This window comes from Antennarius striatus, chromosome 9, assembly GCF_040054535.1.
Source record: "Antennarius striatus isolate MH-2024 chromosome 9, ASM4005453v1, whole genome shotgun sequence".
Taxonomy (NCBI): domain Eukaryota; kingdom Metazoa; phylum Chordata; class Actinopteri; order Lophiiformes; family Antennariidae; genus Antennarius; species Antennarius striatus.
Window position 1 is genome coordinate 15572501 of NC_090784.1, and position 18543 is coordinate 15591043.

An 18543-nucleotide genomic window follows, 5' to 3' on the forward strand; every position below is an offset into this window, starting at 1 on the left:
AAAAGTACATAAATGTAAAATTTTCTTTTAAAAAAATAATGGAAAAAAAGTGAAAATTAATGGGAATATCTGTAATTTTAATTTGTAATATATTACATCTACATTAATGAATTAATAGCAACAGACATGTTATTTTAACCTGTTCTTTTCTTAGGTCAGATTTTCCACTAGTTGATAATGGTAGTAGCAACAGGTTTGTACAGAACTGTAACAGTTTCATGTTTTCAAAGCAGGCCTGAGCAAACCAGGCATCAAATTTGATCTCCGGCAGTAAAGAAACCTGCAGCAAAACTGCTGTGGGAGTGAATGATCTGACTTTTGAATTTGTTGTCAGCGAACTACCTTAAACTATCTACCTTTTTCTTTGCTAAACCTTTTCAACCAGTACCCCTTTTCAATGTTTTGAGGAGAAGGGATAAAGTGTAGGGTTTTAAAGGAGAATTGAATTAAAATTGAATTGACTAATGTTTGTCATGGATGTAACCTTGCTGAGCTTCCAGTGTCTTCAGTGCCACCCAGCCGTCTTATCACTGGAGGGTGACGGAGTAAGCTGGTCCCTGATGCTCTCGTTACAAAAAGAATACTTGATCTTAGTGTCAAAGTGTTTTATCGATGTAAAGTGTTCCAATAGGCCGACGAGATAATAGGCAAGCAGGGGGGTAACTTTGGCATTATGTTGCGTATACGACTGTGATGTGGCCAACCTGCTCTCTAACCCTCCATCATGCTCCCTGATGTGATTTTACAGTAGTGACATTGATCCAAGCCCACTTTGATCTCACTCAGCTTTTGCTCCTTCGTCTCCCTCCGTCTATCACCCTCTGCTCCCTGGTGGCAGCTTTTAACCCCAGCTACCCCTCTCCTCATCCCATAAATCTTTCGCTCCATCCTTCTATCACTCCAACCCTCTGGCAGTCCCTTTTCCTCCCAGAAGCTCCTGCTCTGCTCCTCAGAGGTATTGCTTGTGTAGAAAGTGATTCAAGACCAAAGCGATTACATACAAAAGTGTAGGGAGGCATCAGGAGCAGGAGAAAGAAACATACCACACTGGATGAGTTCCTCCTCCTTAGTTACTGCATCTTTATTTCTGTCTCTCATCATTGTAACTCCATGGTGAGCAATGGAAGAAAAATATCCTCCAAAATAGGACTTTATGGTCAAAACCAATATTCCAAAATATAGTAATTGCATTATGAATATAAAAATTTAGTGTGTGTGGTCAGCTCATGATTCACAATTTCAGACATTTTTATCATGATGTTTTTAGAGATCAATTTAAATAAGTGTTGGAGATTCACTCACATTTGTTTTGTTTTTCTTTTTAACAAAAATGAGGATATTTTGTAAGAAATTCATTTATGTATCTATTTATTTTACATCATATCTAAAACGCCATCTGATCCTGGAAATGAAATTAATTATAACTGGAATGTTCTCCTGAAAGACAACATTTGGTTTTATAATTTTGTGATTGAAACTCTCCTATACTTGATCTTCTAAAAGGTCAGTGTCAGCGCTCATCCCGCATTCAAGAGGAGCATCCCTGATTATACGATAAGTTTCACAAAGTCATTCCAAGGTACTGGATTGGGTTGTACACGATGTTCCAGTTCTCTGGTCTGGGTTAATTTCTGAAGATCCGCAGCATCTGATAGTTTTAAGAGATAACAAAAAACAATGGATGTTTGTAACAATGGCATTTAATTTGGGGTCAAATTTGGTGGATTCCTTTTTTTTTGTTGTATTTCCAGGTGAGGCTAGATAAGGACGTAACACACACACACACACACACACACACACACACACACACACACACACACACACACACACACACACACACACACACACACACACACACACACACACACAGAGAGAGACCAGCATATACTCAATTAGGTTTCTGCCCTGGAGAAGTGATTAACTTTCAGACCCCTCAAAGAGACCCCCCACCCCCCGTTTCTACTGTTATCACTTCATCAAGTTCAACTTTTTCTTGTGGAAAACTCTCTGACTAGCCTTTTTCTTTTCTTTCTGCTCGGTGCCATCTCTCTGCGCATTCACACCTCCCTGGTGGAGAAAAACTCATCCCTTTACTCTCTGTCTTTTTGCATTCACTACAAATATAGTTCTCCTGAAGCATTTTCTGCTACAGCTAATATACCACAAGAAGTGAATCTGTTCAGCAGGCTAGTAAAGGAGAGGAGAGGAGAGGAGAGGAGAGGAGAAGGAGAGGAGAGGAGAGGAGAGGAGAGGAGAGGAGAAGGAGAGGAGAGGAGAGGAGAGGAGAGGAGAGGAGAGGAGAGGAGAGGAGAGGAGAGGAGAGGAGAGGAGAGGAGATAATTCATCTCACCCTCGTATTACCATGAGAGAAAGGGATGAGAGAAATATAGACCAAAGGGAGAAAGACAAATTCAGGAAGGATTTGTAGGGAAAAGTGATGGAGAGAGGGAGATGTTAGGAGCAGTGTTTCGATCTTCATTTAATAATTGAATAATAATCTCCCTGGAGATGTGACCTAGAACTGGCAAAGACGGAGAGAGGCGGCCTCAGTGCAGGATGACGCACTGCTGCCCCCTTGTGGTTGTATGACGCTACCACTGTAACACATCAACCTGTGCGTGTGTGTCAGTCTGTCTGTGCATGCATGTGCCCATCGGTGTGTGTATGATTTACAACGGCAACCTGTCTCTGTCACACAGATACGGGCTCATCTCAGTGATGGGTAGAAAAAGAGGGCTTTTGGATGTCAGGAAAGAATCTATTTCACTTTGTCACACAAACTACACACACGAACACTTCCAGACACAGAATCAGACCTTATCTTCCTGTCAAGCCAAATCTTTTTTGGGGTTGATGCTGATATATGAGCATTGGGGAGGGAGAAACGTGGCCAGGACATTGACGGCTGACGTGAGCGCAACGTTGCGCTCAGGTTGATGTATGAGCGCTGGGGTTAGGGGACAGCGGCACGCTGACACCAGGAGAAGGAGCTGTGGCCCTGGGGCCTCCGGTTCATACTGAAGAGCCAGCTCCGCATTCTCTGCATGCAGCAACCCTGCAGCTAATAATATACACACTGACACACACACAGAGACACACACACACCTGCTTTGTGTTAATAATAACCCAATAAGTCAAAAAATAGTTTGTTTGACCCCAGGGAACATTCATTTTGAACAGCGTATATCCAAGACACAGTGTACTGAGAGACAGCCTGAGATGTCGTGTGCGTGTGTAGTGATGTATGTAACATACTGGAATGTGTAACTATTATGTTCCCCAGACATGAACAAAGAGGAGGGGGCTGCAGGAGCGAGTCATTGCTGTTTAGGAAATTTTATGTACGAGTCTCACACGGACCAAAGAGATGCTTCGTGTAATAATTGGAAATTTTAAGAATTTTCTTTATTTTTATTTATTCATTGTAATATTGAAAAAAAAAATTCAAATATGCCAAAAACTATGGAGTGTGAACTGGTAGCTGGACAGGTGTCAGCTCACCTCCTGAGCACTGCCAAGGTGCCCTTGAGCAAGGAACCGAACCCCCAAATAAACCTCTGCTATGTGGATCCCCTTCACTCCACCATCTCTCCATTATTTCTGTCTCTATAGGCCGTGTGTGTGTGTGTGTGTGTGTGTGTGTGTGTGTGTGTGTGTGTGTGTGTGTGTGTGTGTGTGTGTGTGTGTGTGTGTGTGAAATTCATGGAGTGTAAAATGAATTTCCCCATTGGGGACTAATTAAGTATCTTTTGAAAAAATGAGATGCGTTCATAAAAGAGTTTTTTTCCACCGCTGTGACACAATTCTGAAATCAGATGGGGTTTTTTTTCGTTTCATATTTATCTAAAAAAAAGATAGTGAACTCTTCCATGAATGTAAAAGTTCAAACAATCTGAAATGTGTCTTTCTGTGTGTCCAGTCTGCGCAGGGAGGGCTACACTATGCAGGTGAATGTCAACGACTACCTGGACATTTACTGCCCTCATTACAACGATAGCCAACGCATGGTGGGCACTGGCGAGCAGTACGTCCTCTACATGGTCAGTTACCGTGGATACAGGAACTGTGACCCCCAGCTGGGCTTCAAGAGGTGGGAGTGCAACCGACCCCACGCCCCCCACGCGCCCATCAAGTTCTCAGAGAAGTTCCAGCGCTACAGCGCCTTCTCGCTGGGCTACGAGTTCCATGTGGGACAGGAGTACTACTACATCTGTGAGTGGAATCTAACTGATAACTGATTTAAAAAAACAAAAAATTATATATATATATATATATATATATATGTAATGTGTGTGTAATCATATTTCTCAATACAGAGCACTAACGTCTGTCCGCTCTCAAAAACAAGTCTGTAAATTATATTAAAGCTGTCTTTTAGGTCAGGCCGATCACAGCAGAAAAATGACTAACCTCGAGGACTGGGCACGTTATTATTCTTTTATTGTTAAATGTGCTTTTGTGTCCATTGGGACATCATTTCAGGATAACAAATTGTTTGTTCACATCTAATCATAAAATCCTGCAGTGGAGCCGACTCATCCATTCTGTTGATGGTGAATCAAATTAACTTGCGAGACATCTCACGCCAATATAACATGGTGTAAATAATCAACTATTAACTCGTCATGAAGCCATTCGCAGCAAATCTTCCAGGCCAAAGAGAAATGCCTCACACATTAAATGGCTTTGATGAGTGTTGTGCTCATTTAAGCTACATTATGTTGTAGGAGGCAGTTCTACAAAGTTATTTGGATCTGAAAAAAATTAAGGAAAGTTTGGCTTTGGTCCAAGACAATATGACGACTTCTTCTTTCACAAGCAAAACTGTCAAAAAATTTTGCATTAAAGTTTGTAAAATGTTAAGGCTCCTGCACCTTAAAATGTTACATTTTAATCTACGTCAGCTGCAGTTGGCTTTTTTCACAATAGATGTTTTGTCAGTAGGAGGAATGTTACTAACAAGATAAATGAGGCTCTGTTTCACTTGGCTACATAACATACTGAATATAGAAATGACAAAATCTCCTCTGAGACCCAAACAAAAAAATAGGATGCGTGTAATGCTGGGAACAATTTTTTAATGGGGGACAATATAGGTATATTAAAATGAAAAATGAAAAAGATTTTTCATGTTCGTCCAACATCTCTTCGGCCTTTAGTCCAACTCAAAGATCAGTGATCTGAGCTGTTTTTTTTTCTTTCTTAGGGTTACTCTTTCACTTAAATCTGCTATTGTGTAATTGCTGTACACGGTGACACACAGCCGTTGGTTATAATCCAAAGTTTTTAAAAGTATTTCAAATCTGAAGTTTATGAGGTTTTATTTGGCTGAACCGTGAGTACAACCGTCCCTCCAGACGAGCTGCTGGCCCCAGAACAAATGAACCTACTCTGTTTTATGTTTCCTGGTCTGGTTTGGCAAAAAACGAGGAGAGACGAGAACCTCGTTGAAAGACTTCTCTCACAGTCTCGCAGTATAAATTCTGTGTTGGTACCCTTCGATAAAAATCACTGACTGTTAAGCATGCAGAGGGTCACTTTTTTACTAAGGAGATTGGCTCCTGAACCTTTGTCAAAGTTAGATCATCATATTAAAAAAAAAAAATTGGAAGTGTTGTCAAGAAACTCTGTACATCTACTTAGCTTTGGAGAGTCAGACTGCAGTATTTAGAGGAACTTGAACTGTACCTTATGAATTGTTTTCAACCGTTATGACTGCTGACGTCTTTTAAAAAATTGTGTAATTGCAGTTGTAATGTAGATTTGTCCACTGACCCTCAAACAACTCATATGGCTAAACTCAAAATCGTTAATTCAATCTGCATTCTGCTGAATGATTTTTCAGTGCTCTTTAATTTGCTTGAGATACTACCATATTTCACATGGGAGTATTTTAACATTGCAGTTTTAGTGTTTTTAATTAAACCTTAGTATTTGTTCCACCGTTATTAATGGTGTTTAATGTGGAACACTCACATCCCCCTGACGTCCAACTCTGCTGAACAAGGTCAACATCTCATGTGTCTGAGGAGATTTTGTGTGAATGCAAACTATCAGTTATTGTCTTGTGTTCTTGCAGCCACGCCCACCCACCATCACGGCCGGAGCTGTTTGAGGCTACGGGTGTACGTCTGCTGCTCCATGGGTGAGTCTGTCGCTGCCCACACCCATCTGCCTACTTCACCCCTCTGGTAGTCTCTGGGCTCCCCACACACCAGCATACACATACACACACACACACACACACACACACACACACACACACACACACACACACACACACACACACACACACACACACACACACCGGCTGCATATAGATGCACACACAATCTAAATACAGTCTGTAACAGGCAGAGCTATTAATACTCCTGCTGAGTTTCCCCTGCAGCATTTTCACTCACAGTACAGAATCCCCCTCGCTGCTCTCTCTCTCTCTCTCTCCCTCTCTCTCTCTCTCCCTCCCTCTCTCTCTCTCTCCCTCTCTCTCTCCCTCTCTCTCTCCCTCTCTCTCTCTCTCTCTCTCTCTCTCTCTCCCTCTCTCTCTCTCTCTCCCTCTCTCTCTCTCTCTCTCTCTCTCTCTCTCTCTCTCTCTCTCTCCCTCTCTCTCTCTCTCTCTCTCCCTCTCTCTCTCTCTCTCCCTCTCTCTCTCTCTCTCTCTCTCTCTCTCTCTCTCTCTCTTCTCTCTCTCTCCTTCTCTTTTTCTGTCTTGCTCTTCTTTCCCTCCACAGCAGCAGAAAGGACCAGCTCCAGCTTTGGAGACCCTCACCCCCGCCTCCATCTTCTCCTCTCCCTCCACCTCCCTCAGTCCCTGTCAGAATCCATTTATTGCCGTATGGGGTCAGTGGGTGGTTGTGTATATGTAGCGTTAACCTCTCTCACTGTCTCTCTGGCTTCCCTTCAATCACCCTCTCTTTCTGACACACACACACACACACACACACACACACTCACACACACACACACACACACACACACACACACACACACACACACACACACACACACACACACACACACACACACACACACACACACACACACACACTTTGATCCACAGCCTGTCCGTTCTTTTTAACTTCCACCATCCTGTAGTGTTAACCTCTCCTACCCGTCGACCCACGACTACAGCCCCCCCCCCACTTCTCAAACTGCCTCTTTTCAGTTTGATCTGCCTCCCTTCCCTCACCCACCCCCCCATCCTGGTCGTTCCCTCTTTGCTGGTGATGTTTTGGCTTGTCAGTGTGTTTGCCTGGGGATTTTTTTTTTTTAAACTTCTACACACTTGCCTTGCTGCTCTCACATGTTTCTGTCAGGATGCCAAGTTGAATGTAATTAAAATCCTTTGGGTTGGAGCAACGGTTTAACCCCTTCACCTACCCTCCTTCTTTGTGTGTCTCACTCGATTTCCTCTCTTTCTTTCAGCCTCTGACGTGAATAACGAACCAGGGCCCACAGAACCAGACTACACGCTTAGACCAGGCCTAAAACTTGACGATATTGGTGAGTCACACACACACACACACACACACACACACACACACACACAGACACACACTAACTTGTACTCGTATGATGGTGAGTAATGATGAGTAATTGTGCACACCTGTCTGCCACACCTGCATTTGAACGTACACTTTTGGTTATTAATCACATCACATCAGCGTCAACTGGAAATAGAACATTTAAGTTGGAGGATCATTTTCAACAAATTCAGTATTAAAAGCATCGGCGTCCCCAAACGTCTGGGTCTTTATCTGCGTCCTAACGAATGGTATCCAGACAGGAGCGTTTAACTGTATTTGATGTTCACAGTTTTTAGTTCTCTGGTGCTCAGTTCATGTGTTCGGTCTAATGAAGAAACAACTCATCCACACCTGACTTTTAAGAATAGAGCTCCTGTTGAATGAAAGAGTTAACATTTAGATACTTGTTTTAAAGAAAAAGATGCAATGCCTCCAGTTCTTTGCTTTTATATCAGCTAATCAGCATCATTGTCTTCACCAATGGTGATTTCTGCATTACTCATATCTGAAAAATTCCTTTCATATTAATGGATATAATAATAGTATATCATAAAATAATTGTATATAATAATAAAAATAATTATTCACATTTTTAATCCAATGTAAATTTGTTGAACATGAATTCTTTTAACTGTCTGTTAGCGTCTTATTTTTGGTCAGTGGCTCATTTTGGCTTTTTCTGTGTTAAATATTGTTTTTCACCTGAGAATCAGAAGTAAAAATGTGTTTTACAAAAACTTCCTGTCGAGCTAATAAACTTCACTAGTGAGTTAGTGGAGTCAGACGCTTTCTGTATCGTCAGGTGAAATCCCATGAAGCAGAATAAATTCCATTTGGATTATAAGAGTACTGTAGTCTGAAATGATGGATTGAAAAAAAAATGGAAATGGGACAGGTGTCATCCTAACACGGTAGGTAGCCGGCTAAAGCAGAACGCACTGTTCTCAAAACAGATCTGAAGTTCACGTAATGTAGCTGAATAATTATACATGTTCCCTTCAGAGATTACTGGTAAGTACAAAAACATTACCTCGATAAGAAGCACTTGTCTTAGATTTCCTGTGGCTATGTCTGAGATTATGTTTGTCATGTTTGTCTCGTGGTGGTGCAATCATGGGGATCTTTCTAAATCACTTCGCTCTGAAAAAGAGCAAAATTATGGTTTTATGTAAAGGAGAAGCTTAGCGTTGAATCAATAAAATAAAAACATTAAGACAACCATTTATATTATTGTGTTTACATCTCAGTTTTACGACATCTAAAACACAGCAGGACAATAACAAAATGTACAGTCAGCGCGGGCTACCTAACTTCCACCCATTACACAAGCGCTGTGACATCCATCATTTGGTCTAATGTCAGACTCGTCTTCATTGCAGCTCGTAAAAAATGGTCCCATGTTGTTGTTGTTGTTGTTGATCAGAGTGTGGGTGCAGGCGTGCATGCATGATCTTGTGTCATAAATCAGTCTGTTCTCATAACTGTCATGAAAAACTCATCGCTGGCTGCGAATGGCTGCAGGTCATTTGAGTTTGTAGAAATTCATCTCCCTCACTTCTCCTCCCTGCCTCCATCTTTCTCTCTTATTTCTGCCTCCTCTATGCTTCCGCTCCTCATCCTCCCACCTTTAATTCCATCCTCTATTTTTTTTCCTCCCAGAGTAGTGCAGCGGAGGGGAAAGTCACCAAAATTCAGTTTATTCACCTCTTGATGTGTGAAATAGAACTTTTTTCCACTTCTTCTTCTGTTTTTTTTTAAAAAAATTTACATTTCCCCCCAAATGATTTTAATCCTGGATTATATCTGTTATTTTAGCGATGTAGCCCATATTAAAATAGAGATATAACACCATTACATTTTCATTTTGAGTTGCTAAAGTAATTTTCCACCCAACAATAAATTCCAATTAAAACTTTGCTTGCTTCTACATCTCTGAACAATGCATATATCCATATTTTATATATTCTTCACATTACAGAGTCGATGCATGATTACATATTCCACATGATTATGGAGAAAAGGTGTTGATACTGCCACAGAATAGACTTACATGTACTTAAACAGATAAGAACTGTTTGAACACTTCTAATACTTAGCAAACAGCTGGAACAATAGTGAAGCACAAATTAACCTGGTGCCTACAGGGCATTTCCACCTGTTGTGCTGCTGTGTGAATTGAATTAATAGGATAAGGGAAGTGGTGCAAGAGGGAGTGAGGAAATCAGCAGAGAGCTGTGAAAGGAACGGAAAACAAATAAGCTGCTGTTTCCTCCCCCTTTACACTTTGTTATCCCATCTAGATTTAATTACCGGTAGTCAAAGCTCACATCAACACACGTGCAACATGGAAACGACTCGGTTCAAATCTGCCTGATTACAGTTTCTGAAGACGTGAACTCAGCTGAATGTTGCAGGATTCCGTGGTAAACTTCTCTCCACCCTTCACTGCTCACAGTTTATTTCCTGGGCGCTGCCCCTTTCAATCAGTTTCTACAGCTGAGCGGCAGTTCCCTCCTGAATACGGCCTCCAGTATTAGATTTCATTTGGATCTAATTTACAACACAGATGGATCGGTGCTAGCAGCTCCCCGTGCAGCCATGTGATTACTGACAGCTTTCAGTGGGAGGATACTCATTTACCCACCCTGTTGGCTCACGTTACCGCATCTGACGATCAGGTCCAGCCATTAGCGCGGAAATTCAGGAGCTTTTTCTTTAATGGGGTTTATTGTAGCAATTACCTCTCCTTTGACTGACAGTACAGCCCAGATTCTTTTTTCTGTTTCACTCTGCCTGTTGCGTTCAGATAATAAAAAGATAATTAGTGCTTAGAGATCCATGTTTAAATAGCATTACCTGAAAAATGTAAGCAGTCAATTATTTTTTCTTTTCACTAAAAACATCTAGGGGCCATGTTTTCTGGCTTTTTTTGTTTGTTTAGTTTGAGTAAGTGTGTTTTTGCTGATGTAGGAGGACTTTATCACCTGTGCCTCAAAAGAGGACTTTCTGAAAACATTTAGAGATTATAACTTTTAACAGGATGACTACATGGTGGAATCAACACCTCTCTGTCAATACCAATTACAGATAATTATTTTGATATTTGTGAAAGGACTTGAATTGCACAACAACAGACGTGTTGCTGCATCACCTACGTTACTCATTATTTATGAAATTCAGTGCTAAAAGGATCATTTTACCATTTTCAAAATCAAGTTGCATGAAAGTTAGAAAGTATGAAAAATACGAGTGTAGACCGTAACAGTTACAGTTGATGTCTATTGACGCGCACATGCACACGCACACACACACACACACACACACACACACGCACGCACTCACGCACGCACACACACACACACACACACACACACACACACACACACACACACACTCACACTTGGATTCTCTCAATGCAGATATCTCCTTGTTCTTGTCAACATGACATTCAATTTCATGGACGCCTCAAGGTGTCTGAGCTTCTAATTATCAGATGGATGATGCCTGATTTCCTGCTCCAAAACGTGGCGTGATCACACACGCACACACAAACGCAGGCACGCACACATACACACACACACACACACACACACACACACACAATGTACATCGCATGCCGTACGCATGAACATTAGGCAGGAGATTTTAAACAATGATTATGTTTTTATGGGATTCACTCGGAGACGATGTGTGTATCTGTGCTCCATGAACCAATTTTGAAAAGTACTCCACAGTGGTGTTTTGTTTGTTCCAAACCAGACGCCTGTGTCCATCGGCTCCACAGTATCAGTGTCCTGACCTCATCTGCATGTTTGACTTCAGAGCTGTCTGTGGGTTTAACCTGAGCGACATAGACCTCATTACAGCGGCCAGCAGAGCATTCTGGGAGACGCCATCTCAAGAACCAGGTGTCAGCCAGTCATTAATCTACCTTCTGACTCGCAGAGCAGCTGGAAATGTTCTGGAGCTCGATGTGATGCTCAGAGGAAACCCTGGATAACATCAGACCTCGAACACAATAGTTCCTAATGAGCGCGGCCGGTCCTGTGTACTGACACATTCTGATTCCGTCTGGCCTCCGTGGCCGTTAATCAAGCGACGGGAGTGTGTGTCTGGCTGCATGCGTGTCTCATAAGCATAGGCATGCAGAGAACTGTCTGGCTTGTGTTTTTTCATGTTGGCGAGATGTTAAGTTGGACGCGTCGTCCGCAACACAAGAGCTATTTGTAGGACATGGCCAGGTGTACCTGCAGGGAGGGTGGGAGGTGTTGTACTACATACAGCGTGTGTGTGTGTGTGTGTGTGTGTGTGTGTGTGTATGTGTGTGTGTGTCTGGAGAACAATGCAAGAGCATGACAGGAGCTGTGTCAGTTTATTAGAACAATAACAGCTCTTGTATAACAGCTGCTGCATTGTGTGTTCAGTGTGTGTGTGGGTGTGTGTGTGTGTATGTGTGTGTGCGTCTACCTCATTAAAGAAATGGAGTTGTGTTTTGAGTTCATGCTGCATAATCAGATTAGAGTACGATTTGAAGCACCGATAAGTTCACTTTTTTTTTTCTTCTAATTTTCCATTTGCAACACGATATCACTGAGAGGGAAAAACGAATCACATTCCTTTCTTTGTGTTTTTTTTTTTTTTTTTTTCACAGATGAATATAATCCATTTGTTCCCAAGCTGGAGAAGAGCGTCAGCGGAAACAGCCCGTCCAGGGATCGTCTCCTCCTCACCGTGACGATGCTCCTTCTGGCCACTCTCTTTATCTCCTAGCAACGGCCATCCCATCGCCGTCGCCATGCCAACTAGCCTAAGGAAGGTGTACAGTATCAGCTGGTGGGAGAGTTTGTGGGGGTGGGGTTGGAACGGGGTGGGGGAGTAGAGAGGTGAGTTAAGATACAACAAATAGAGCAAAAACGCAAAAGATCAGTGGAGTCTGGTGAAGTTCTGCAAACCACACAAAACGTGTCTCCAACAAAAGGGTCGAGGAGGAAAAGTCAACCAAAAGATGGAAACGCATCAAATCCACCCACCCGACTGAAAACCATTTAAGGACATTCCCCTTGGATCTGATTGGCTGTGAGACTTCCTTCGGGCTAGTTGCCATAGTTTCTTGCAACAAGAACTTAAAGTGAACTCAAATGAACTGAATCAAACACATTTCAGCAAAAACTGAACTGAAATTGCCTTTTTTTTTGGTTGTTGTTGTTGTTTATTGATGACGGGAACTTGTCCCAGTCTACAGATGGGGAAAAAAACAAAACGGATCTGATTGACAAAACGTGGCGGTCCTCTGATGGAAGCTAGTCAAAGTAGTTGATAGTTCATAAACACAACGTAGGACTCCAGATGCCAGTGTTTTAGTTGTCATCCTCACTCTGCTGTGTCATCCTGTGTTCACCATCAGCCTCCAGCACGTCTCTCAGGCCAGGACAGGATGGGGTCAGAGGGAACAGAGCATTTAAACATTGTATTATTCACTGGGGGGTGGTGGGAAGGGAGGGCTTCATGTAAATGTGCCACTGACACAGAGTTTGCTGCTGGTTATTTGTTGCTGTGTTACTTTTGTGTCCTGTCTCTGAAGTACTCAGTCCTCTGTCATCTCTGAGGTTAAATCAAGCACATGAAGGCTATGAAGTAGCCATGGATTCACTCAGCAATACTGCCCTCTTCTCAACCGTTGCTCAGAGCAGAGGAGGGAGGAGGGATGGATGAGGGAGGACGATCGCTCACACTAGCATCAACCAACGGATCCAAGTCTGGGACAATAGAAACTCACCACCCATCAGTGTTGCAGCAGCAGCAGCAGCAGCAGCAGCAGCAGCAGCAGCAGCAGCAGCAGCAGCAGCAGCAGCAGCAGCAGCAGCAGCAGCAGCAGCAGCAGCAGCAGCAGCAGCAGCAGCAGCAGCATCCACGTCGACCCATTTATCAGATGTAAACAGTTCTGTGTTTCTGTGTGAGTGTTTGTGCGGGACAAAACGTGTGAATGTTTATGAGTGAAAGAAACCATTTGAACAGTCTGAAAATACATTCACATCCTGTGCATCTTAGAGGTATGAAAATTTAAAAAAAAAAAGAAGAAAAAAAAAGAAATAAACACAACTGAAGCAACAAGTAAAAAGAAACCAAGTGCTCTGGTGGGGAGTCAGAATCCAAACAACTGTACCAGTTGGTTGCTGCAGAATAGAGTTTCCATAGCAACTAGCACCTTATTCACCATGGTTACCCCATCCTGCCATTGATGGACTCTAGTATGGCATGGCTTACCATAATAGCTAATAACAATGATGAAGGTAATGATCATAATGACGATGACAGACTGTGAGCTGACCAACAGCGGCTCCTCCAGCGGTGTGCGAGGCGTACGTTTACCCGTACAAGTGTTCTCATTCTCATAAAGGACCAAGAGAGGATCTCTAATGTCTTTAAATTTGCTAAGGTGGAATGTGATGTATACATTTTTATGAACTTGAAGCTCAGTTTCCTTATGGTTGTCTGTTTTTTTTTTTTTTATTATTCTTGTTTTGTTGAGTTTGCTGTGGTGTGTTATTAGTTATCTCATGGAGCAGGGTGTAGCAGCTGGAAACCTGGGTGGGTTGAGCCATATGTAAACTTGGGCTGTACACTGTGAGTGTCTTAGTCAATTGTAATTGTAATTTTGTTTTCTTGTGGGATATGATTTCTACAAATATCAATATTGCAAAATAATGTTCCGTTGTGTTTCCCAACCCTCTTCGCACACGGCGTCCTTCAGGGAAACCACAGATTACACACATTATGGTAACATAATTTGTCCCACTGGATGCTATTTAGCTGTAGAAGTAGAAAATGTCTGGAGTTTTGATTGAACTGTTCGCCTTAAAATACTTAGCGTATAATTGTAGTCAAAGAGCATAAAGTACAAATAAATCAGGACTGCAAAAGGATTTTGAATCGGTTGAAATTTGCCAAATTCTTATTCATGGATTCAAACATTATTTTAACTGAAAAAGCTGAAATAATAAATCTGATTTTTTTTGTGGAGGATCATTTTAAGACCATTTAAAATTTGTGTTGCATCCCTTTGGGGAGCACTAACTTCACTCTTAAGACCTTATTTTGCAAAGCATTGAGTTTTGTAGTCCATGAGTACTGTGGCTTTTTTCCAAAGCTGTGTGTCAGTCAACTATAGAACTGCCCTTGTTATCTAGACAAGAGTTCATGTCAATGGAAATGGATTGTGTAGTTTTGCAGTATCATTGCGTGTGGCCCAGCCCAGGTGTATTTATGACTCTTGGTGGGAGGGTGAGTGGAAGGGATTTTGGGACTCTGTGGAGTGGGGGGTTGGGGGGGTCGGAGGGCTGTGTGAGGGTAAATCACTCTTCAAGAGGTTGCACTTAAGAACTTAGACACAAGAGCAAGAAAGTGCGTGCTTTTTTGTGCCCCCCGTCTGAATGTGTGTGTGTGTGTGTGTGTGTGTGTGTGCGTGCGTGCATGCGTGCGTGCGTGTGTGTGTGTGTTGAGCATAAATGCAGGAGCTCTGGGATGAGATGATGTCTGTCTTGGTTTTGTGTAGTGTGTGCATGTGCGTGTGTGTGTGTGTGTGTGTGTGTGTGTGTGTGTGCGACTGATTGCTGTCTGGCAAAAGAAAAAGCATTTAATAGTGTTGGAAACAACAATTACAATCATGTTTACCTTTGACTGGAATGACTTTAAATGAACTTGAAAATAAACTGTAAACTGAACAAACCATAACAGAGGTTATAACAATAATCATGATAACAAAATAATAAGCTTACAAATCTTACTTTTGACAATGTGTGTTGGGCTCTTTATTTTGTCTGCCTTGTCTAACCTCCCACTCTGCTCGCGCCGTCTTTGAGGATCTGAAAAGCAAGTGAACAAACATGGAGTTAATCCAAGACAACAGATTGTGGGTTTGCGGGAAAGGTTTTACGTGGTGTATTCAGTTCTCTGTAGATAATGTTGTTTGGGAGCTCACAAATGTAATTTTCCATATCAAAGTTGGTGTGGCAGTGCTTTCCCTCGGCAGTAATACCTTTACATGCTCCGATTAGGAGAGATAAGCTCCTCAATCACCCGCCCAACATCTGAATGTCAATGGGATGAGCCAACAGTGTGTACCTGTGTGTCTGGACCGCCTGATGGAGGGATATCAGCTTCTGAGGGCAGCCAGGCTCACCGTCTATGATGTCTAGATAATTCTGGTGCACATAACTGCAGATAAGTATTCTTCATTGATTGGCAGGATAAAAAATGGACGGATGGATCAGCGATGGAAGATGTTCAATTGTAAAGACAAAAGTTGTGTAATAAAAGCAAAGTCATACAAATTGAGGTTAGAGATTATCAATCATCTAAGACCTAATGTGAATAGTAACATCTATAATATCAGATAACATTCAGATATATACTTGATGAAATACCTATTAACAAAAAAACAACAACACTAAAATCCCTGTATGCTTGAAAGAGGGCTATCAGTACTTTCCATCTTTTCATGTTGGTAGCAGTTTCAATGGGCTTGATGAGTAAAAATTTATTTCATACACCAGGAAATAAATATTAAATTATCAAAGGAAGTGTCTCACACTGCTCCTTTAGCACACACCTGTCTTTGACCGGCTGTACATGGACTAAAGTCTTGACTTGGGACATTAGGCGATACAACCTGGGCAACTGGACAGTTTGTCACAGGATGGGCTGACACTAGAGTCAATACAGAGTCACAGATTCAACAACCAGGAATGTTTCTGATGGTGTGGGAACAATATGGAGCACCAGAAGGGAACCCACCAGAAGGGAACTTGTCTGGCCACTGATTCTTAATCTTTGACATAAAGTCTTTGGTGAGGAATATTTAGCCATAAAGCAGAGGAGGAGAGCCTGTTTTGTCTCATGGTTGCACATATTCAGCAATCAGTTACTGCTTTATTAGTATTATTCACTGTAGAGAAAGACCTTCAAAAGTCTCAAAATACAACACAAAGAAACCTTTGGAACATTTTTATCATATTTTGAATGCATATTTCAAGCCCACATTGGATTTCAATGAAGTATGTATTCAAGACAAATGCCTTCATGAACAATGTAATGAATCACAAACATGTCCTAATCATCCAGCTGACTAAATGTTTTTAAAAAAAAAACAGGTTAATCATCTCTATCTGGAAAACAGACACATCATCAACCCGGATGAAAAGGATCCATGGGTGAGTCAGACTTCAGTGGCATCTGCCGAATCAACTTTCGGGAATAATTGACTGCACAACAAATCCCATGCCGATAACCTTCAGTTTGCCTTTTACCAAAATCCCTGACTCACTGCAGTGTGACATGAAGCTCACCGACAGTTTGGTGAGTTAAGATCAGCCCAATCTTCTTCACCGTTATTGATAATGGGTTGAAATCTGATCCTTGTGGACACTTCAATAATTTAATTCACAGTATAGTTATAGCATTAGTAACAGTATAATCATATCTTGATGGTGATACAGCCACATCCACAAAAACAAAATAAACAACACAACTGTGAAAAATAAATTGTGTTAAAAGTTTGCAGTAAAAAAAACGTTCATTCCCGTTTTTTTATTCTTTGCTGCAGTAGCCGAATTTAACCACTTGATGTCACTATTCAGTCAGTTTTGCGCTAGATAATCCAAGATAGTACTTCTAAAGCCTTTATCTTAATAAATCCATTAAAGCCATAACACAAGTTGCGTAACTGATGTCATTGTGATCAAACATTCAACTTTATTTTATTGAATTTTAATATTACTTTTTATAGTACCATTTTCATGGAGAGAGAGAGAGAGACTGCTGTTGCTTCTCAAAGGTAGGAATGTGTTAATGGAGAGCAAGGACATGAACCTTCACATGCCAGCCAGTGACAAATATACAACAATAATCCATCCAAAACTTCTGAAAAACATGTTCAAAGTTGGTGGCTTTTTGAATTCATTTATTACAATGAGTTAGGCTGATGAGAAAAGAAATTTGCCTTCTCTGATTGTGTTTGTTTTACCGAGAAACCAATGTTACGCTTGGGCAATCTTGTAAATATGAAGCTGCTTACAAAAGGATTTTTTACTCATCAGTGAGGACAACTGACATTACAATCAAATATATCTTCTGCATGGCTAACCTTTAGTTTTGAATGAAACATATTAGAAAACTGAACAGCAAAACAAAACGGTTTCATCTGAGATTAACTAAAAACACAGTGGATCAGCTGGCAAAGGCTTTATGTTTTAAAATCTAAATCATAAATGCAAACAACCAAAGTTTTGCAGCACAGAGTCATCCTCATAAAAGAGCGGAACACTTCGCATTTCTTTTAAGGGGTTAGGATATAACTATAGAAACTACATCTGACAAATTAGATACTGCTTTAATTGAAACTGAAAACAAGCACACCCATAACTGGAAAGCCCTCGGAGAGTGCACACCTCTGCAAACACCATTGTCAATAAAACCGGAACAGTCAGAAAATAGTTTCTAGTCTTTGTCAAACAAAATCCTGTGACAATTGTTGATCAGCAGGCCTCTGAAAGAAGAAATGGGCATGCTGGTGAGTGTGCACAATACACACATTCCCCTTTGTCTCGCCATGAGGAGACCATCTATATATGTAGCACACACTGTGGTGATGTCACTGTGATGTCGCCACTTTACTGGGGTCAGCTTAATACCAAATTTAGCAATCAAACATTGATGCTGGGAATCTACTAATCTACTCCCATCATTTGGAATCATGTGTTTAGCATTAGACATGCATTAGTCGTCAACAAAAATCAGATTTTACACATGAGGGATGTGGATCTGATTTTCATGCAGATTTAATTTCTTACCACTGGCAGATTCGTGGAATTCACCTGTGTCAGAATCTACATAATCTCAGCTACAGTTTGATGGCAGTGACATGTTTCCACCCTTTTGCGTCATCCAACTGTGACCCAATATATCACATAGTGGTTCAAGGTAAAGATTATTACTCCTTAGGGGAAATAATCTTCCACCC

The 18543-nt window shown here is 41.5% G+C and overlaps 1 protein-coding gene across 2 annotated transcripts in view; it reads left to right on the plus strand.

The window, feature by feature from the left end:
* Positions 1-12525, plus strand: part of efna3b (ephrin-A3b) — a 52609-nt gene extending 40084 nt beyond the window's left edge. Inside the window, exons 3-7 of one of the 2 annotated variants that reach the window (XM_068323951.1) lie at positions 3920-4212; positions 6080-6145; positions 7426-7503; positions 12178-12342; positions 12410-12525. In XM_068323951.1, coding sequence (XP_068180052.1) covers positions 3920-4212; positions 6080-6145; positions 7426-7503; positions 12178-12296 — 556 coding nt within the window. In that variant the 3' untranslated portion in view covers positions 12297-12342; positions 12410-12525. Of the gene's footprint in view, positions 1-3919; positions 4213-6079; positions 6146-7425; positions 7504-12177; positions 12373-12409 lie in introns of those variants that run through there. The other variant, XM_068323950.1, reaches the window with a different exon arrangement.
* The last annotated feature ends 6018 nt before the right edge of the window (positions 12526-18543 follow it).